This window comes from Pezoporus occidentalis, unplaced genomic scaffold (genome assembly GCF_034315485.1).
Source record: "Pezoporus occidentalis ecotype Australia unplaced genomic scaffold, CSIRO_AGI_Poc_V1 ctg202, whole genome shotgun sequence".
NCBI classification, from domain to species: domain Eukaryota; kingdom Metazoa; phylum Chordata; class Aves; order Psittaciformes; family Psittacidae; genus Pezoporus; species Pezoporus occidentalis.
In genome coordinates, this window is record NW_026913879.1 from 1,157,148 (window position 1) to 1,178,001 (window position 20,854).

Below are 20,854 nucleotides of genomic sequence, written 5' to 3' on the forward strand. Positions count from 1 at the left end.
AGGCAGAGACAGGAGGGTGGCAAAGCCACTCTGCCCACCCCTGCACCCAACGCTGGGCAGGCCTGGGCTCCCCCCGCTGCAGGGGGCAGCTCTGAGCCCTTGGTGCCAGGGGAAACTGAGGCAGACGGGGGGTGGCAGAGCAGGGGGGGAGCCCCTTGTGCGAGGGGGAACCGAGGAAGGGGGGTGCCAAGGGGGGAAAAGTCAATGGGGGGGGGGGGAGTGCCAAGGGGGGGCTCCCATTGCCGGGGTTTCGGGGGCTGGGGCCCTTCCCCCTCCCCGTGCCCGGAAACGGGAAACTGAGGCAGGGCCGGGGGGGGTCGGTCCCGTTCCCTCCCGTTAAGGGGGGGATGGGGGGGATGCCCTTGTGCGCGGGGGGAGAGGCGGGCGGGGACGGCTCCCCCTCCCCCTCCTCCCCCTCCTCGCGAGGCCGGGCCGGGCCGAGCCGCCTCCCCGGGGCGGGGGCAGGGCGGGGGGCGCAGCCGCTCCGGGAGCGGCGGCAGCGGCGGCTCCTCCAGCGCCGCTGGTACCGGAGCGGCCCCGGTGCAGCCGCAGCCACCGGGCGGGCCCGGCCCCGGCTCCCACCGCCCCCCCCCCCCCGCGGCCCCGCCCCGCCCGGGCTCCGGTGCCCCGGCGCCTCCCGCCGCGGCGGCGCGGAGCGGAGCGGGGCCGGGCCGTGCTGCGCTGCCGGTGGGCGCAGGTGCCCCGGGCCCCCCCGGATCCCCCCGGGACGGCGAGGTAAGAGCGCGGCGGGTGCCCCCCCCCCCCACCTTCGAGCCATGCGGGGCGGTCCCGTCCCCCCCGGTGTCCCCTTCCCATCCCCATCGGTTTTTCCCTCCCCGGGGGGGGGGAGCAGCGATGGAGGAGGGGGAAATGGGAGGAAAAGGGGGTGCCCCCCCCCCCCAGCCCTCCCCCCTCCCGCCGCCGCCGGCTGCTGCATTGGGAACGGCGCTTTTGTTAGCGGCTCTCCGGGCGGAGCGGGCGGAACCTTGAAGGGTCACGGGCTGGAGGGGCCCCCCCGACCCCTCCGGCACCCGCAGCACCCCCAGCCCGCACCCCTCTGCCCCCCATCCCTGCACCCTGCGGTTCCCCTGCACCGCCCCCCCCCCCCAGCACCTCCATCCTACATCCCCATCCCCACCCCAGCGCCCCTGGCCTCCCCCCCCCGATACCCCAATCCTCCCCTCCCCCCTCCTCCGGCACCCCCCGCACACCCGGCCCACCCCATCACCCTCATCCTGCACCCTGGTCCCCCCCCTCAGCACCCTGATGTCCCCCCCCAGCAGCCTGCTCCTTCCCAGCATCCTGATCCCGCACCCCCATCTTCCCCCCAGGACGCCGATCCTGAACCCTTCTCCTCACCCCAGCACCCCGACACCCCCCCCCGCACCTTTCAACCCCCCCCCCCCATCACCTCAATCCCGCACTCGCCCCCTCCCCGTTCCCTCCACACCTCCATCCCACTCATCAGCATCCCGGGCCGGCACCCTGACAGCCCCCCCAGCCGCGGGACACGGTGATGGACGCGGGGTGTTGAGCGGCCGGGGGGGCCCCTTCGAGCTGGGAGGATGGAGATGGAAAGGGGGGGGGGGCTGTTTCATTGAGCTTCGTTTTGCCTCCACTGCTCCTTCGGGAAGCAGCCAAAGCCTGTTGTTTTTTTTTGGGGGGAGGAGCAGGAAAAGGGGAGCGCTGGTGTGTGCCCCCCCCAGCCAGTGCAGCCTCTGCTGGGATGGAGGGGCTGGATGGGTTGAAATGGGGGGCCCGGCCAATACAGCCCCCAAAAGGGCAGTGGGGAGCAGCAAGGGCTCAGTTTGGGATGATCAGTGGTAGGGCCCCCCATAACCCTGTAGGGCTGGGGAGGACAAAGAGCCCCCCCGCAGATCACAGGAGTGCCTGTCTCCGTCTTGATGGAGCTGACACTTGTGGGGACAAGGTATGGGGGGGCACCTGGCAGAAGTGGGGCACCCCCATCCTTGGGGGGGTGCTGGCTGGCAGCCCCCATGTCAGGAGAAAGCTGGGGAGCCCTGTGCAGGCAGCATCTGTGGGGTAGGGGAGCCCCGTCCTCCCTTCTGGGGCTCAGCACCATTGCGCCGTCTGCAGACTTGGGGGGGGGTAACCCTCAAATAACATGGGGGGGGGGCGCTGAGCCTGATCCACATCCTGCCCCGTCGCCCTCACTCGGGACCCCCCCCCCAGGCTTGGTCCCCATCGGTCCCATATAACACAGAGCAATCGGGGTGCTGGACCCCCCCGAGCCCCAGCCGCCCCCCCCCCCCATGGGGCAGGAGGGAGGGGGGAGCCCCATCCCTGTGCAGGGGAGCCCAGCACCCCCAGAAGACCGGGGGGGGACACGACACTGGGCTGTGCCATCGGCTCGGGGTGACCTTGGGTGAGCGCTGCCTCCCGCCGTGCCTCAGTTTCCCCTCTGCCGGATGAGGCCGTGAGCTGGGGGGGGGTGTGCACATGGGACCCCCCCCCCCCCGTGTTGGGTGCTGCACCCACCCTGGGGAGCACGGGGGGGTGGGAAATGGGGACACACAACTGCTGCCAGTGACCCCCCTGTGGGGACACCCGGGTCTGCCTGTGCCCAGTGCCTGGGAAAGGTGGGGGCAACGGTGGCACATTGGCACCACTGTCCTCCCCCCCCCTCCGGATCCCCCCATCGCAATCCCTTCAGGTACCGGCTTGGCCCCAGTGAGGCCAGATCCTGCTCCGGGGCTGCCCTGGGAAGGTGAGGGCTGAGGTGGAATACGGCTGAGACCCCCCCATCCCACCCCACTGCATTGGGGAAGGGGGGCATTGGCTTGGGGGCCCCCTCTGTGTGTCCCTCCCCGGCTTTGGGGCCTGATGTGATGGCAGCAGAGGGCAGCTCCCGGCTCCGCGCCCCGCCGGAGGGCGCAGGATCCGTCCCGGGGTTCCTGGGCCCTGGAGGCGCCGGGTCCGTGCGTCCGCCCGTGGGTGCTGCTCCGGGGTGGGAGCCCCGCTGGGTGCTGGAGGGGGGGCTCAGAGCCGGGGGGCGCTGAGCAGCGATGCCCCTTTTGCAGCATCCCCGGGGTGACACGGAACTGGGTCACCGCTGTCACCGGGGCTCGTGGCTGCGGTGGGGGCGGCGGGTTCAGGCTTGGAGGGTGCTGGGGGGCAGCGCCCCCCCCCCCGGGGTCACTTCCCGCTGCCATTCCCATGAACAAAGAGAAATCACCAACCCCAACCCTGGCTCCGGGCAGGCGGTGGTGGCCGTGCACGCGTGTGCATGGCTGTACATGTGTGTGCACGGCTGTACATGTGTGTGCATGGCTGTACATGTGTGTGCATGGCTGTACATGTGTGTGCATGGCTGTACATGTGTGTGCATGGCTGTACATGTGTGTGCACGGCTGTACACGCGTGTGCATGGCTGTACATGTGTGTGCATGGCTGTACATGTGTGTGCATGGCTGTACATGTGTGTGCATGGCTGTACATGTGTGTGCATGGCTGTACATGTGTGTGCACGGCTGTGCATGTGTGTGCACGGCTGTGCATGTGTGTGCATGGCTGTACATGTGTGTGCATGGCTGTACATGTGTGTGCACGGCTGTACATGTGTGTGTGCACGGCTGTACATGTGTGTGCATGGCTGTGCATGTGTGTGCATGGCTGTACATGTGTGTGCATGGCTGTACATGTGTGTGCATGGCTGTACATGTGTGTGCACGGCTGTACATGTGTGTGCATGGCTGTACATGTCTGCATGGCTGTACACAGCTGTACATGTGTGCATGGCTGTACATGTGTGTGCATGGCTGTATATGTGTGCATGGCTGTACATATGTGTGCATGGCTGTACATGTGTGTGCATGGCTGTACATGTGTGCATGGCTGTACGTGTGTGTGCATGGCTGTACATGTGTGTGCATGGCTGTACATGTGTGCGCATGGCTGACATGTGTGTGCATGGCTGTACATGTGTGTGCACGGCTGTGCATGTGTGTGCATGTGTGGCTGTGCATGTCATGTGTGTGCATGGGCATGTGTACTGTACATGTGTGTGTACATGGCTGTACATGTGTGTGTGCTGTACATGTGTGTGCATGGCTGCATGTGTGCCGTGTGTGCATGGCTGACGTGTGTACACGTGTGCACGGCTGTATGTTTGTGTGGCTGTACATGTATGTGGCTGTACATGTGTGTGGCTGTACATGTGTGCACGGCTGTACATGTGTGCACGGCTGTACATGTCTGCATGGCTGTACATGTGTGTGCATGGCTGTACATGGCTGTACATGTGTGCATGGCTGTACATGTGTGTGCACGGCTGTACACGTGTGCACGGCTGTACACGTCTGCACGGCTGTACATGTCTGCACGGCTGTACATGTCTGCATGGCTGTACATGTCTGCATGGCTGTACATGTGTGTCTATGTGTGTGGCTGTGCCGCTTGCTGTGGCACCACTACCCCCAGCTTCTGGAGGGAGGTGGCTTTGGAGACCCCAAATTCCCCAGTCCAGGTTTTCGGTGCCTTTGCCACCCTCCGAGAGCACGAAGCCATGGGGCAGGGTGGTGATGCCATGGGGCAGGGTGGTGATGCCATGGGGCAGGGTGGTGATGCCATGGGGCAGGGTGGTCATGACAGGCTCGGTGTCACCGTCCCCCTCGGCTTCCCTTGCTTGCTCCGCACATGCACCAGCGATGCCTTGGTTCCCAGTTAAACCAGTGGCTCCTGGGAGGGCTCTTCCCACCGGCTCTGCCGTGGTGGTGCTCAGCCTGGCCACAAGGCCCAGCGCCGCCGCGCTGCTCGCCGGGTACCGGAGCTGGATGCGGATCCCTGCTGCAGTGCCGGATGCAGTTTGTATCCTTAGACCAGCTCAAATAGTTTTAATTAAACCTGCCAGTTTGGATGCGATTGGATTTTGCAGTGGGCTGAGCTGCGCCGGCCCCTCGGAGCATCTCCCGCACCGTATCCGTTCCCTGGCATTGCCTTTGGCGAGGTTTTCCTACCCGGCACAGAGCGTGGTGTTGAGCAGGGTGGCTTTCCCTGTGCTGGCATCTCTGGCTGTGCCAGGCAAGCTCATTGCCATGGGCCCGGGTGAGATGGCTCCATGGCGGTGCCGGTGTGGTGGCATCCAGCGTGTGTTCGGCAGCATAAACAGTAGTAAAGAAACCCAAGAGTGAGCCCAGCTCCATCTGGGCTGTGCCGTGGCACCCACTTAACCCATTGGCACCCGATCACCATCAGCATTCCAAGCGCCGCATCCTGGAGGGATCTGAGATCCCTTCCTCCCGTCGCTCCATCCCCAGCGTGGTGATGGAGGTGGCTGCCGGAGCGTAGTACCCAAAAGGATGCTGCTGTATCCCCAGCAGCCCTCAGCTCCAATGCAGAGGGGACCCTATGGCGCTGGGGACCCCCCAGCTCATCCCAAGGGTCCTTTGGGCTTTGGTTGCATCCCATGCAAGGGGTGCCGGAGGTTTCGATTCCCTTTGGAAGGCGGGAGGAGCGGAGGAGCAGTCGTCTGGCGCGGGGGAGCTCCCAGTGGGGCCGCCTTGTGCTAACAGGATTTTCCTCCCTATTTAATTACAATTTTGTTAAATTAAAACAAAAATAAAGAGGGGGAAAAGCTCCCTCTCGTCTCCTTGTGCCGGGGGATTAAACAGCGCTTGGTGAAGCCACTGCTCCCCAGAGGAGGTCCCAGGGGACCCCAGCCCTGGGGCTTGGTTTCACACCTCTGGCCCAGTCCTGCCCAGTTCAGCCCAGTTCAGCCTGCTGGCAGCCCGGCTGCGGCCGTGGCAGCGCCGTGCCGATGCGCCGTGGCTAATCCCCGGCTCTTCCCTGTGTAATCCTGCCTGCTGGGATAATCCCATCAAACCTGGCAGCGCCGCGGCACAGCTCAGCGCCGGGTTTGGTGCTGGATGGATCCAAAGGGGGGAATGTGGTTGTGGATGCACTTGGGCATCGAGTGGAGAAACTGAGGCACAGATCGTGTGGCTTCGCAGTAGCTGGGGACCAGGACAGAGGGGTGGCAGCCGCCCTCATTCCTGTGCCCGAATCCAGGGTGATGGAGCTGGGTGCCATGGGAAGGGGCAGCAGTGGCAGCACCCACGTGCGCCCCGGGGAGACGGGATGCGGCCCTGGGTTGGGCGGTGGGAACAGAAGTGGCTTTTGTGACCAGCCCCATCCATCATCTCCCGCCGGGGACATCGACATAAAGCGCCAGGAAATTGGGAAGCGTTTAGCAGCTGATATGGGAGGCTGGGAGAGGGGATCCATCCGGGATCCGTCCTTGCCCTGTGCAGGGTCAGGTTCTGCCCGGCGAGGTGGGGTGTGCACAGCACAGCCTAGCTCACATGCACCACACGTGTACATGGCAGCCTCACGCACACGCGTGCACGCGTGCACCAACCCCATGCACAGGCGTGTGTGTACTCACACGTGTGCACAACACCCCCCTCCCGTGTGCACAGACACCTGTACACGTGTGATGTCCTATGCACACAGGGCACGGTGCACACTGACACCTGCACACACAGGGCATGTGGTGCACACACACGTGCCAGATGGTGCACACACACACACCAGCTACACACGCATGACACATGGTGCACCCATACCTACACACACGACACCCCATGCACACACACCAGCACACATGTGACACCTGATGCCCACACACGTAACACGCGGTTCACACGTGCCTGCACACGCATGACACCCGACACGTCTGTTGGGGCCCTCAGGGGATGGGGACATCGTCACCCATCCTGCAGCAGCTTTGTGGTGCTGGTGGCCGGGAGCAAGTGATGGCGGTGCCGGTGGCAGTGGTGGATGGTGGCAGTGCTGGTGCCGGTGGCAATGGTGCCGGTGGCAGTGGTGGATGGTGGCAGTGCTGGTACCGGTGCCGGTGGCAATGGTGACAGTGACAGTGGTGGATGGTGGCAGTGCTGCTGCTGGTGGCAATGGTGCTGGTGGCAGAGGTGGATGGTGGCAGTGCTGGTACCGGTGCCGGTGGCAATGGTGCCGGTGACAGTGGTGGATGGTGGCAGTGCTGGTACCGGTGCCGGTGGCAATGGTGACAGTGACAGTGGTGGATGGTGGCAGCGCTGCTGCTGGTGGCAATGGTGCCGGTGGCAGTGGTGGATGGTGGCAGTGCTGGTACCGGTGCCGGTGGCAATGGTGACGGTGACAGTGGTGGATGGTGGCAGTGCTGGTACTGGTGCCGGTGGCAATGGTGCCGGTGACAGTGGTGGATGGTGGCAGTGCTGGTACCGGTGCCGGGGGCAATGGTGCCGGTGGCAGTGCTGGTACTGGTGCTAGTGTCAGTGGCTGTGCTGGTGGTGGTGCTGCTGTTGCTGCCGGTGGCAGTGGTAGTGCTGCTGCCGGTGGCGATGGCGGTGTGGCCTGGCGGCACAGCGGCCGCTCGGGCTGTGCCGGCGCTGGTGGGAGAACAAGGAGCCGTTTGGAGGGCAGCGAGGAAGCACCTGACCTTCGGAGAGCGGGAGGCGGCGTTGGGAGCGCCGGGAACAATGGCCCTTTGTTCCACACCGCCACTGGCATCCCGCATCCCAGCCTGCATCCTGCGTTCTGCATCCCAGCCTGCATCCTGCATCCCAGCCTGCAGCCTGCATCCCTCATCCCAGCCCTCATCCTGCATCCCGCATCCATTATCCCATCCTGCATCCTGTAGCTCATCCTGCATCCCAGCCTGCATCCCATATCCCACCTTACATCCTGCCTCCTGTATCCTATTCTGCATCCCACATAGCATCCCAACCCACAGCCTGCATCTCACATCCCACCTTGCAGCCTGCATCCCATCCCACATCCAGCAGCACCAACCTGGCCCTAGTGCATCCAGCAGCTCAGTTGGGCTCCGGATGCTGCTGGCTCCCGGTGGCTGGAAAACCACGGCATGGAGCCGGATCGCACCGGTGACCCCACCGGGAGGAGGAGGAGGAGGATGCAGCCGGGTGAAGCTCACGTGCTGTGCCCCACGCTCCAGCATCACCTCCTGGCACCCTGGAGCCCTGTCCCTGGTGTCCCCAGGAGCTGGGTGGCAGCTCCAGGGCCAGCGGCACCCGGAGGCAGCGAGATGCTGGGGACAGCGACAGAGCGGGGACCGCAGGCAATGACCCCACAACCCCATCACCTGAGCTTGGATAAGGCTTAAACCACGGTGAGGGGCTGAGCGCTCCTTCCCGGCATTCCCGGCCCTCCAGGCTCCCGCCTGCTTTGCTGTTGTAGGGTCGCTTTCCCAGCATTGGGGTTGGGTTGGGTGTTGTTTGGGAGCGGTGCGGGTGCGTGCGGCTCAGGCTGGGGCTCCGTGTCCCCGTTTGTTATTGTGGGGCTGCCCGTGTGGGGCTGGATTTGGCTCTTGGGACTGAGGCAGGAGCTGCAGCCCTCTGCCCGCTCGGGGACAGGGCGCCCCGGGGACATGGGGTCCCTGGGGACACGAGGGATGTGCGACTTTGGGGACAAGGGGGACAAGGCTGTGTTGGAGGGACACAGGGGGATGTGTCCCATTGGGGACAAGGAGGTGACAGTTTTTGGGGGGACAAGAGGGACACGGGGGGATGTGTGCAGGGACGAGTGCTTTGGGGGGACCAGCAGGACAGGAGGGGGGGACAGGGGACAAGGGCTGTGAACTGGGGGGACAGCACCCCCTCACCACCCCCCTGTCCCCTCCAAGGCATGAAGCGATATCTCCATAGGAAACCTGTGCAGATGGCGTGTATCTAACATGCAGGTGACATGTATTTAGCATGCAAATCACATGCAGCACCGCCCTGGCCTGGTGGAAGGGACCAGCACCCATGGGTGCCACCCGGCGGGCACTAGCTCCATATCTCCAGTCACCCCTGGGCACCCACTATGGGGACAAACCCGCCCCAAATGACCGCGGGGGGGGTCCTCACCATCCCCACGTCGGGGCTCAGACCCCGTTTGGGTGCTGGGGGACCCGGACGCCTGCGGGGGGGGCGTTACGGTGGTGGGGAGGGGACGGGCGCTATAAACGGCAGCTGTAAGCGGAGCCGGTAACCGGAGCGGGAGGCCCGGGGGGGGACATTTGAGCCGCCGTCGGGCCCTGAAGCACCAAGGTAAATGGGGGGTGCTGTGTTGTGTCCCCCCCCTCCACGCTGCTGGCACCGCATCGCTGTCACCTGCATGGGGACCTCACCCTCCCGCGGTCCCCCCCATCCTCTTGGCCCAGCTCTGGGGGTGCTGCCCCCGTACCCCCCCTTGGGGGTGCTGTGTGGTGGTGCGGGGGGGGACACCCATGGCAGGGGCCAGGTGGCCGGGGTGACATTTGCTCTGTCCCCGCCATGGGGACAGCTGCTTCCTGGCTCTGCCATCTGAACCGGCCCCACAACGGAAACCGGGGGGGGGCTGAGCCCCCCCAGCCCCGGCGGTGGTGGCAGCTGGAATGGGGGGGTCCCCATGGCAAGTTGGGGGGGGGATATTGCTGGTGACCACCAAACCCCCCTCTGTGGTCCCTCCCATTGGGATGCTCTGGGGACAGAGTGACGCATGGGGGGGGGAACACTGGTGAGGGGATGGGGGGGGCTTTCTAATTAATTAGTTAATGCTGCTTATAAGGACTTCGTTAGCATAATTAATTGGTTATTGGTGCTGGGGGTTTCTAAAGGAAATGAGCCCAAACAAGGGGTAAAATCCAGCATGATCCCTATGGAAAGGGGTGGGATTTGGATAGGAGATAATATGGGGGGGGGGCGGCGGGGGGGGGCTAATAAAGCACCCTCTTAACGAGCCTTGATTTATTAAAGGCCGGGACTGGTCGTGCTGGGCCCCTGCTGCTGCTATTCCCAAAGCAGTTGTGTTCTTAGGGATTTTGGGGCTCGTGTCCCCTCCATTTCCCAGTGAGTGTCCCCTTGTCAATGCCCTCCCCTCCTTTCCCATTGTCCCCCCGCTTTCCCGGTGCCTTTCTAACGGGTTCCTGTTCTGCCTGTCCCGGCACTGCTGGAATCCGGGAATGCGGGGAGCTGGGATCAGCTTGGGGTGCAGGTGAGGTGTGGGGGGGACACCCCGGTGCCTGCGTCCCCCCCCATGGCCATGGGGGGATCTCCGGGCTGGGTTCATGGCTCCATGGTGGGAGGGGACATCGCGGCGGTGCCGCTCGGGAGGTCCCATGGGTGCCCCCCCCCACCCGGCTGCGGTGACAGCTGCTGGGGGGGGTGTCGGTGGTGGCTCCGGTTACGGTGACATCAGCTCTACCTTCCCATGGGGGGGCCGTGACAGCTGAGCCACTCGTGGGACACCGGAGCCCCCAGCGCCGTCGGGGCACCCCCAGGATGGGACTGAGGCATCCGGGACCCCCTCTCCAAGCCGGGGGGGGACACTGGGGACACCCTGCAGTGGGGACAGCAGGAAGTGGCCGGAGGAGCTCAGGTGGGCAGAGTGGGGTGTTGGGGGGGGGGGGGGGGCAGGAGCCGTGCCCTGATGCCACGGGGAAGGGCTCCCACCCGGGGAAGGGGACAGCGTCCCCCCACAAGTAGCGGGGGGCTCACGGCTCCCTCTGGAATTGCAGCATGAAGGGGGGCGGAACCGGGGAGACTTCCCCCCCATCCCTGTGTTGGGGGGTCAGGGAGATGCTGTGGAGGGGGAGGACAAGGCTTCACCCCCCCTGCAGCTCCAAAGCTTTGTGCGCGTGGGGGGGCTGTGTGTGCTTCCATAAACCCATTATAAAGGAACCGGGAATGCAGGGGGATACTGGGAAATAAGGCGGGGGAGACACTGGGAAAGTGAGGCAGGGAGCAGGGCGCTGCGGCGGGGACAAGGACAAGGGACATGCCCGAGGCTGTGCAGAGGCACCCAGGCCGGAACCCCCCCATTCTCCCCGGAGCACCCTTCCCATGCCCGCACCCTGCCCCGTCCTCAGCCCTGCCTCAGTTTCCCCGCGCACGGGGACCGTCCCCTGCCCTCCGCCACCACCATGAATGGGTCCCTGTGTGCCACCCGTCCCCCTCCGTGTCCCCCTCCCCTCCAGACCCCCCCACCCCTCCCCTTTTTCCCTTTTCTTTGCCCGCACAATCGGCGGCATTTATGGTGCCTGAGGCTCCGGTTACCCCGCGCCCGCTCCCTGTCACCGTACAGGCTTAGTGCGGGGACACAGTGACACCGGACCCCCCCACCTTGGGCTTACAGGCACCGGAGGCAACAAGACCTCCCTGCACCCCAAATGGTGGTGGAGTCTCAAGTGGCTGATATGCGCCGAGCCCTTCACTTAAGGCTGCGTTATGGGGTGTCCCTCCTCACTCCGGCACCTGGGAATTCCACACCATGCTTAAATCTGATGGGTTTGGGATAGGGACATTGATACCAAGGAGGGGGGTGGCTTGTTCGGGTAATGAGGCTGGGTGCGGAGCACCCACAAGGGGAAGCTGGGGAGGACACACTCTGGGGGAGCCCCGAGTTCAGCTCAGGTGGTAAAAGCCCCCTAGGCTTTAATGACCTCAATTCACTTGTTAATGGCTTTCCTGGAGCAGCTCAGGCACAACAAATGCACTAAAACCCAGGAATTCCCAGCCTGGTGCCCCGGGGATGGGGCTCCTGCTGACTTGGCGCCCATGCCGATGGGTGCCGAACGGGTGCTCGCTGTGCCAGAAACGGCTCCTTTCCTCTTCTGGGGGACAAATCCCCCCCGTACCCCACTCCTTGGCACGGACTCAGCGGCAGCACCAAACCTCTGGGTTGGTTGATGCGGTTGTGTCACGGTTTTGCTCAGCTGCGCTGGGTTTGAGGCTCGGTTTGCTCTTCCATGGACCCGTTCCACCCCCGTTATCCCGTTCCACCCTGGTTATCCCGTTCCACCCTGGTTATCCCGTTCCGTGCTGGTTATCCCGTTCCACCCCGGTTATCCCGTTCCACCCTGGTTATCCCGTTCCACCCTGGTTATCCCGTTCCATGCTGGTTATCCCGTTCCACTCTGGTTATCCTGTTCCGCCCTGGTTATTCCTTTCCACCCTGGTTATCCCGTTCCACCCTGGTTATCCCGGCCCAGCGTGGTCCTTGGGAGGCCACCAAGGGATAGGGTCCGTTATCCCCAGGGGCTGTGACACAGCCGGCTCAGGGTCAGACGTCCCCGGAGGCTGGGTCAGTGTTGGCTGGCACCGGGGCTGGTGGCACCGCGCTGGGGCTGGGGCTGAGCCTCCCCACCGGGCACCGTGACCCCCAGCCCCACACAATGTCACCGTCCTCGGTCCCCACAGGGACGTGGTGGCGGGAGGGGGACGGTTCGATCGCACCCGCTCTCATGGAGCTGGCGATCAATGGAATTCCTGCCTGGCTGCTCATTGCTGAGCCCTATTCCCACAGGGATGGGTGGCGGGGGCGCAGTGACGGCGGCACTGGGGCTGTCATCCGTGTCCCCTTGTCCCTGCGGCCCCATGTCCCCAGCCCCACCATGCTTCCTGGCATTGGGTATGTTCTAACGGAAATTGTGCCAAAGAGCAGGTAAAATCCAGCATGAGCCTATGGAAAGGGATGGAATTTGGATATAAGATAATGTAAGATAATATGGGGGGGTGGAGGGCGGAATAATCCTCCCTCCTAACAAACCCTGATTCGTTAGGGGCCAGGACTGGTCGTGCTGAGCCCCTGCCGCTGTTATTCCCAAACAAGTTTTAGGGATGTCAGGGCTGGTGTCCCGCCCGTTTCCCGGTGGGTGACCCCTTGTCAATGTCCCCCCCTTTCCCAGTGTCCCCCCTCTTTCCCGGTGCCTATCTAATGGGTTTACGTTCTGTGGCTGGGCCGGCACGGATGCACCCCGGGATGCCATGGGAATGCTGGGATCAGCCTGGGGTGCAGGGGGGACACCCCGGTGCCGGTGCACAGCGCCCACCTTTCCCAGCCTATTTCAAATTCCTCCATCAGGAAAAGCTCCGCTTCCCTATGGCCAATCCCAGCCCCATCCTGCGCCAGCCCCTCAGCGCCGGCCCCAGCCCAGCACCCAGCACTGGGACCGCGGTGATGGGCTTGGGGTGCGGGTGCCGCTCTGGGGGCTGCCCCCTCTCACCTCTGCCCATTCCCACAGCAGCGGTGGGTGCCCGCCCGCGCCGGGGGACACCATGAGGCCACCGCCCCCCCGCGCCCCCCTGCTGCTGCTGCTGCTGCTCTGGGTGCAGGGGGCGGCCCGAGGCACCTTCCCCGAGGAGCCCGGTCCCATCGCTGTGGCCCCCCAGGACTGTGAGTGCACATCCGGGGTGGGGGTCAGGGCGCAAGGGGGGGCATGGAGAGGGGATGGGGACTTGGGGTGGTTTGGGGTGAGGGCAGGAGGGGGCACCCATAGGCAGGGCTGGGTGCAGGGGCCACCCTGGCTCCCCAGGGGCACGGTGATGTGTGGGTGCCCCTGCAGCGTGTGCCCCCCCCTGTGCCCCCCCAGATGTGAAGCACTACCCCGTGTTCGTGGGTCACGGCACGAGCCGCTCGCCCGGCCCCGAGGTGGGGGGCCCCCCGCGCCTCAACATCCAGCGCATCCTCAAGGTCAACAGGACCCTCTTCATCGGGGACAGGTCTGACCACGGCACCCCAAAGCCTCTCCCCACTGCGGGGGGGGGGGGGCACCCAACACCCACCCAACCCTCTTTGCTGGGGAGGGACCCAAAATGGGGCCTTGGGGCTCCCCAGTATCTGCTCTGGGGCACCCTGCGGGGTGCTGCTGGGGTTGTCCATGCCCTGGTGATGCTCAGTGCCCACCCCAGCATCCCAAATCCTGCACCCCCCAACATGCCTGGCTGGGGGGCACATCAGCATCACAGCAGGGTGGTGACACCCGTGTCCTCCTCCCCAGGGACAACATCTACCGCGTCAGCCTGGAGCCCACTGGAGCCACTGAGATGCGCTACCACCGGGTGAGTGCCCCTGGGGACATGGGGGGATACTGGGGTGTCTGGGGGGGCTTCCAGCTTCTCCCCAGCCCCACACTGTGTTCTCTGCCCCCCCAGAAGCTGACATGGCACTCGAACCAGCACGACATCAGCATCTGCAGGATGAAGGGGAAACATGAGGTATGCGGTGAGGGGGTCTGCACCCCATAAGACACCCCCTGGCTGGGGACCTAGCACCTTCCATGCCCCACATCACACAGACAAGGCCACCCCCTATGCGTGTCCCCCCCTGATGTCACCTCCCTGCCCCCTGCCAGTGGCTGTGATTTACTGGCGACAAATCCAACGTTAGGTGCCATAAACAGCATTTTGGGGTGAAAACACCCCCCTAGCCAGCCCCTCGCCATGGGGGGCACCCAGGGGTGTCTCTGGGCGCTGGGGGTGACGGTGCCCTCCCGCCGGTGCAGGCAGAGTGCCGCAACTTCATCAAGGTGCTGCTGGTGCGGAGCAAGAACCTGCTCTTCGTCTGCGGCACCAACGCCTTCAACCCGGTCTGCGCCAACTACAGCGTGAGTCGATGGTGGCCCCCAGGAGGGCCCCCCCGTGTGACCCCCCCCGTGTCTGGGCGCGCAGGGGTGCTCACGGCCCCGTCTCACCCGCTATAGATGGACACGCTGGAGCCCGTCGGGGACAACATCAGCGGCATGGCGCGCTGCCCCTATGACCCCAAGCACGCCAACGTGGCCCTCTTCACAGGTCGGTGCTGGCGCCACGGTGGGTGCTGCGCGCTCTGCCCCCTGCCCGCACCCCCTGACCCCCCTCTCCGCGCAGGGGGGATGCTCTTCACCGCCACCGTCACCGATTTCCTGGCCATTGACGCCGTCATCTACCGCAGCCTTGGGGACAGCCCGACCCTGCGCACCGTCAAACACGACTCCAAGTGGTTCAAAGGTGCCTCCCGCCAGTGCCATGCCGAGACGTGGCACACGGTCCCTTCACGCCATCCCGGCACATCCCTCACCCTGCCACTGTCCCCACAGAGCCCTACTTTGTGCACGCCGTGGAATGGAGGAGCCATGTCTACTTCTTCTTCCGGGAGATCGCCATGGAGTTCAACTACCTGGAGAAGGTGGGAGAAGGTGGCATCCATCTGGGTGGATGCTGGCGAGGGGCTCTTCACTGGGGACTGTGGCGATAGGACAAGGGGTGGTGGGTTCAAACTGACACAGGGGATGTTCAGGTTGGAGACAAGGCAGAAGCTCTTCCCTGTGAGGGTGCTGAGGCGCTGGCACAGGGTGCCCAGAGAAGCTGTGGCTGCCCCATCCCTGGCAGTGTTCAAGGCCAGGTTGGACACAGGGGCTTGGAGCAAGCTGCTCCAGTGGAAGGGGTCCCTGCCCGTGGCAGGGGTTGGAGCTGGATGATCTTAAGGTCCTTTCCAACCCCAACCACTCTGTGATTCCATTATTCTATATCCCCATGGTGGCCTGAGACATCCGTGCTGGGAACGGGAATGAAGGGACAATCTGAGGGCTGGGTTCCGGGTGACGATGATTTCCACCCCATAGGTGGTGGTGTCCCGGGTGGCCCGGGTGTGCAAGAACGACATGGGGGGCTCGCAGCGGGTGCTGGAGAAGCAGTGGACGTCCTTCCTCAAGGCCCGGCTCAACTGCTCCGTGCCGGGAGACTCCCATTTCTACTTCAACGTCATCCAGGCCGTGACCGACATCCTGGAGCTGGACGGGCGCCCCGTGGTGCTCGCTGTCTTCTCCACGCCTGCCAACAGGTTGGACACCCTTGTACCCTGCCGAGACCGCCAGGGCTGGGCTGGGGAGCAGGCGGGGACATGGGGAGGCGTTGAGGTGCTCAGCCCGTGCCCGTGTCCCTGCAGCATTCCCGGTTCGGCCGTTTGTGCCTTTGACATGACCCAAGTGGCCGCTGTCTTCGAGGGACGTTTCCGGGAGCAGAAGTCGCCCGAGTCCATCTGGACGCCTGTGCCCGAGGACATGGTGCCAAAACCCCGGTGAGTGGGGACAGGGATGGGGGCAACAAGGCTGGGATGGGCAGGAAGGGGCATGGGAACAGGGATGGGGACAGAGAGAGCCAGGGTTGGTACCCACAGGGAGAGTGATGGGAGTGAGCATAATATCAGGGATGGGGCCAGTGACAGAGGTGGGGACAGGAGTGATCAGGGCTGGGGCCCGCAGGAAGGGTGGTGGGGATGGGGATGAGCATGATTCTAAGATAATTGGGATAGGGATGGTGATGGGGACAGGGGCAGGGATGGGAACAGGAGGGATCAGGGGATGGGCATGGGCATGATGATGAGGACAGGGATGATGATGGGGCCAGGGCTCCATCATGGCACTGGGGACACTGAGCCGTGCCCGGCCGCAGCCCCGGGTGCTGCGCGTCCCCCGGGATGCGCTACAACTCCTCCAGCTCCTTCCCGGATGAGATCCTCAACTTCGTCAAGACGCATCCGCTGATGGACGAGGCGGTGCCGGCGCTGGGCAGCGCACCCTGGATCCTGCGCACCATGAGCCGGTGGGTGCTGGGTGCTGGTGAGTGCTGGTGGGTGCTAATGGGTGCTAAGGGGTGCTGCTGGGTGCTGTTGGAGCCTGGCACGTGCCAGCACTGGATAAATCCCGTAAGCTTTGCAGTCAAGGTTGTCTCATCCTAATGAAACCTGCCTTAATTCCTGCTGATGGGAATGGATCCAGTCACTGCCTCCAGCAAGGGCTGGGACAAGGATATGGGGCTAATAATAGGGATGTGGGGATGAGAACCAGGACACAGGGCTGGGCTTGGGCACCAGTTGGGGTCCTGCTGACGGATCAGGGGAGTCTGGGCTGGTTCTTTAGTGGGATCTGAGCAGGATCCCAGTTGAAAACCAGATGGATGCAGGTGGGATGTGGTCAGGATCCTGAGTGGGATTTGGGATGAGTCATGGGTGGGATCCAAGATGGGTCTGACTGTTTCCTGGCCAGGATCTGCAGTAGTTTCCATGTGGGATCTGCACGCCCCATCCCGCTCCTTGGGCCCACCCTGCCTCAGGTTTCCCTGCCCACCCTGACGCCGACTCCATTTACACCACACAGGTACCAGCTCCGCAAGATCGTGGTGGACACCGCGGCGGGGCCGTGGGGCAACCACACCGTGGTGTTCCTGGGCGCCAGCACCGGCACCGTCCTCAAGTTCCTCATCCAGCCCAATGCCAGCTCCAGCCCCGCACCCGCCATTCCCGGCAGCCAGAGCATCTTCCTGGAGGAGTTCGAGACCTACCAGCCTGGGAGGTGGGTGCTGGAGACGGACACAGGGGGGACGGGAGGAGGGATGGATGGATGGAGGGATGGAGGGATGGAGGGATGGATGGATGATGGGTCAATGGATGGGTGGGTGAGTGGATGGATAGATTGGTGGATGGATGGATGGATGGATGGATGGATGGATGGATGGATGGATGGATGGATGGATGGAGGGATGGAGGGATGATGGGTCAATGGATGGGTGGGTGAGTGGATGGATAGATTGGTGGATGGGTGGATGGATGGATGGATGGAGGGATGGGTGGATGGATGGATGAAGGGATGGATGGATGGGTGGATGGATGAAGGTTTGGATGGATGGAGGGATGGATGGATGATGGGTGGATGGATGGATGGAGGGATGGGTGGATGGATGAAAGGATGGATGGATGGATAAAGGTTTGGATGGATGGATGGAGGGATGGATGGATGATGGGTGGATGGATGGATGGAGGGATGGATGGATGGATGAAAGGATGGATGGATGGAGGGATGGGTGGATGGAGGGATGGAGGGATGGATGGATGGATGAAAGGATGGATGGATGGAGGGATGGGTGGATGGAGGGATGGAGGGATGGGTGGATGGATGGGTGGGTGGATGATGGATGGATGGAAGGAAGGAAGGGATGCGTCAGAGGGATGCAAGGGGTGTGTGGGTCAAAGCAGGGGTGTGTGAGATGCCCCCCTCTGGCCCTGCCTCTGGGGCGCAGCAGGACCGGGGCCACGCTGAGCTCTGTCTCCAGGTGTGGCCGGGACACGGCAGACGAGCGGCGGCTGCTGGGGCTGGAGCTGGACAAGGCAGCGGGGTCCCTGCTCTTGGCCTTCCCGCCCTGCGTGGCCAGGGTGCCAGTGGCACGCTGCCAGCAGCACTCAGGCTGCATGAAGTGAGTGTCCCGGTGGGCAGGGATCCATGGGGGGGGCATGGGAGGAGCCGGGGATCACATTCCGGTGCTGGGATCTGCCTGGGAATGGCTCGGCAGGGCTGGGAGCACCAACAGGGGAAACTGAGGCACGGTGCAGGGCCAGGGTCCCGCGTGGGGGCCGGGGGCTCGTCCCCCTCATGGTGGGGATCCTGACTTCCCTGCTTCCTGCCAGGAACTGCCTCGGGAGCCAGGATCCCTACTGTGGATGGACACCGGAGGGCTCCTGCGTCTTCCTGGAGCCCACCCCCAGGTAACAAACGCTTCCAGGCCCATGACGGGGGGGGGACACTGGGGGACGTGGTGTGTGGGGGGACAACAGGAGCGCCTGCACCCCTCTGCTGCTGAGACCCAGCCAATTCATCACTGGCTGAAGCAAGCTGGGACCCCGTCACCTATCGGGGCCAGCTGACACCTTCCCCCCATCAATTTGTACCCCCAGGGTGGCCTTCGAGCAGGACATCACCGGCGGCAGCACATCCCATCTGGGCGAGTGCGAGGGTGAGCGCATGAGGGACGGGGCACGGGGCCGTGGTGACTCCACCAGATCCCCACCACGACCGTCCCCTGATTGTGTCCCCCCCATTCCCCCCCCCAGGGCTGGTGACAGAGAGCTTCGTGGACGAGCCGGACGGGCTGGTGTCCGTGAACCTGTTGGTGATCTCCTCCGTGGCCGCCTTCGTCATCGGCGCCGTCATCTCCGGCTTCAGCGTGTGCTGGTTCATCGGGCACCGGGACCGCAAGGAGCTGGCGCGGCGCAAGGACAAGGAGACCATCCTGGCACACAGCGAGTCCGTGGTGAGCGTCAGCCGCCTGGGCGAGCGCCGGGCGCGCAGCGGCCAACCCGGCGCCCTGCTGGCCCCGCTCATGCCCAACGGGTGGCCCAAGGACTTGGGGAAGGTCGCCCAGCACGACCTGGACTCGGGGGTGCTGCCCACGCCGGAGCAGACCCCGCTGCAGCAGAAACGCTGCCCCGGAGCGCTCCAGAACTGCACCTGGGAGCAGAGTCACAACATCATCAACGCCGCGCTGCGGGACCCCGCTGGCTCCGGTACCGCCGGCGCCGGTCGGCTCCACGCCGGCTCCGCCCGCCCGCCCCGCGGCATCCCCCTCTCCTGCCACGCCATCCTGGTGGATCAGGAGCTGGAGGCTGAACTCAGCGACTCCTCGGGGGATGGACATTGGGGTCGGGAGCCTCAGGAGGGGCCCCGCACCCGGCAGCACCCCCCCGCCGGCGCCCGCCGTGCCCCCCGCAGCTCGTACGGTGACTTCTCCGGCACACCGCACCCCAGCCCCGAGCGCCGCAGGGTGGTTTCGGCACCCGGTGGGGAAGGGGGTGACTTTACCAAGGGGCCGCCTTGGCACCCTGACCAGCTGAACTTCAACGCCAACAACGGCACGGGCCGCGCCGGCGCCCACCTCAAGAGGAACCACACGTTCAACAGCGGCGAGGGTGCTTACGGGAGGCACGGCACAGGGGCACGGGCGCCCGGCACCGGGCCCCCGCGGGCGCTGACGGACCTGCAGCACCTCCTGCGCTACGGCGTGGAGCGGACTCCCTCGGGGAAATAGGGTCCCAGCGTGTGTGTGTGTGTGTGTGTGAGTGTCCCCCCGCGCTCCCTGGGGACAAGGAGGGGTGGCCAGGGCAGAGCTGCGGGCATGGGGTGAGATGCTGCATGGGTTGGGGGGGGACACAGGTACCCCTTGGCTAGGGTTTGGGGGTGTCCCCGGCTGGCAGTGGGGCAGTGCCCCACGTTCCGGCTGCTTTGCCCTGGGTCCCAGGGGGGTTCCGTCCATCCCGTCCCCTCCCCAGGCTGGACCCAGGGGTGCGGCACCCTGGGAGGGGGATCCCTGGGGGGCAGCAGGATGGACACACGGACACAGCCGAGGAAGAGCGGGGCTGTGCCCCTCACCCTGCAGCCCCTCGGCTCCATCAGCTTCACCCAGGCACCCCAAGAAGGGGGCTTAGGGGTGCTGCCAGCGCCCTGGGGACACCCGGCCCGCGGTGCGTTGGTTGTGGGGATGGGACACGGTGAACTTGTGAGGTGCAGTGGGGCGGGGAAGCCCCCAAATGTGTGATATCTTCGGATGGGGCACACTCACACCCCTAACCTGGGGTCAGCCCCTGCCCAGAGCCAGTCTGGGCGGGACCTCATCCATCAGCCCCTCCTGGAGAGCACAGCCGGGGGGTGGGGGCACCGCTGGGGCTGGGGGGTCCCCACCGAACCCACTCTCTGCTGGCAAAGGGGCCCTTTTGGTGCCACACTGGGTTGGCGGGTCCCTGGGGGGGGGTGGCAGGTCCCCTGGGGGGTGGCAGGCTGTAAATAGGGTGGGGGGCGGCGGGCGCCCCCCCCACCCGCGGCCATGCATGCGGCCGCCCGCGGTCTGTACCCCGCGGCCCCAATAAACGCCCGTTTACCGGAGGCAACTCCCCCCCGGCGCCGCCTCGGAACCGTCTGATCCCCCCCCCGGGAGCTCCCCCCGGCTTCGGGGGGGCAGCACCAGTCTTGAGGGGGGGCTGCTATGCGGTGAGGGAAGGGGTTGGAGGGGGACATGGGGGACAAAGCCCCTGAACCACGCTTACCCCCCTCCACACCATGCACCCCATTGCCATGACAACACCCCCCAGCCCCCCCAAACCCACCCCCAGCCCCTCTCCCATGCAATGAGCTCCTCAGTGCTCAGCTTGCAGCAGCCACCAGCCATGGACCCACTCATGGGGCTTTGCCATGGGGCTCCCCAGCACCCATGGCAAGCTGTGCCTCAGTTTCACCCATCTGGGTGTGCAGCACCGTGGGTGATGGGTGCTGGGG

At 64.8% G+C, this 20,854-nt stretch overlaps 2 protein-coding genes across 6 annotated transcripts in view; both read left to right on the forward strand.

Annotated features, from left to right (window-relative positions):
* Positions 1 to 15,134, forward strand: part of LOC134163674 (procathepsin L-like) — a 51,359-nt gene extending 36,225 nt beyond the window's left edge. The window contains exon 8 of the mRNA XM_062618768.1: positions 15,055 to 15,134. The gene's annotated coding sequence lies outside the window, so the exon portion shown is untranslated. The remainder of the gene's footprint in view (positions 1 to 15,054) is intronic.
* SEMA6B (semaphorin 6B) lies at positions 612 to 20,474 on the forward strand. 5 transcript variants are annotated; one of them, XM_062618748.1, is made up of 17 exons: positions 612 to 735; positions 13,022 to 13,173; positions 13,370 to 13,499; positions 13,778 to 13,838; positions 13,932 to 13,994; positions 14,282 to 14,383; positions 14,480 to 14,570; positions 14,646 to 14,765; positions 14,855 to 14,943; positions 15,380 to 15,597; positions 15,703 to 15,834; positions 16,209 to 16,358; positions 16,913 to 17,107; positions 17,865 to 18,005; positions 18,217 to 18,294; positions 18,484 to 18,542; positions 18,640 to 20,474. In XM_062618748.1, exons 2-17 carry the CDS (start codon positions 13,056 to 13,058, stop codon positions 19,611 to 19,613), a joined length of 2,721 nt encoding a protein of 906 aa, XP_062474732.1. In that variant the 5' UTR covers positions 612 to 735; positions 13,022 to 13,055; the 3' UTR covers positions 19,614 to 20,474. The 5 variants fall into 5 exon arrangements, with proteins under 5 accessions (XP_062474732.1, XP_062474734.1, XP_062474735.1 ...); XM_062618750.1 differs by having other exon boundaries at positions 613 to 735; positions 13,025 to 13,173; XM_062618751.1 differs by lacking the exon at positions 612 to 735 and adding an exon at positions 9,050 to 9,068.
* The last annotated feature ends 380 nt before the right edge of the window (positions 20,475 to 20,854 follow it).

Excerpts from the sequence above, each read along its gene's own strand:
- SEMA6B (XM_062618748.1), top strand. The coding sequence starts at position 13,056 with ATGAGGCCACCGCCCCCCCGCGCCCCCCTGCTGCTGCTGCTGCTGCTC. Across the intron at positions 14,571-14,645 it reads CAACGTGGCCCTCTTCACAG|GGGGGATGCTCTTCACCGCC; the intron begins GTCGGTGCTGGC and ends CTCTCCGCGCAG. Across the intron at positions 15,835-16,208 it reads GACATGGTGCCAAAACCCCG|CCCCGGGTGCTGCGCGTCCC; the intron begins GTGAGTGGGGAC and ends GCCCGGCCGCAG.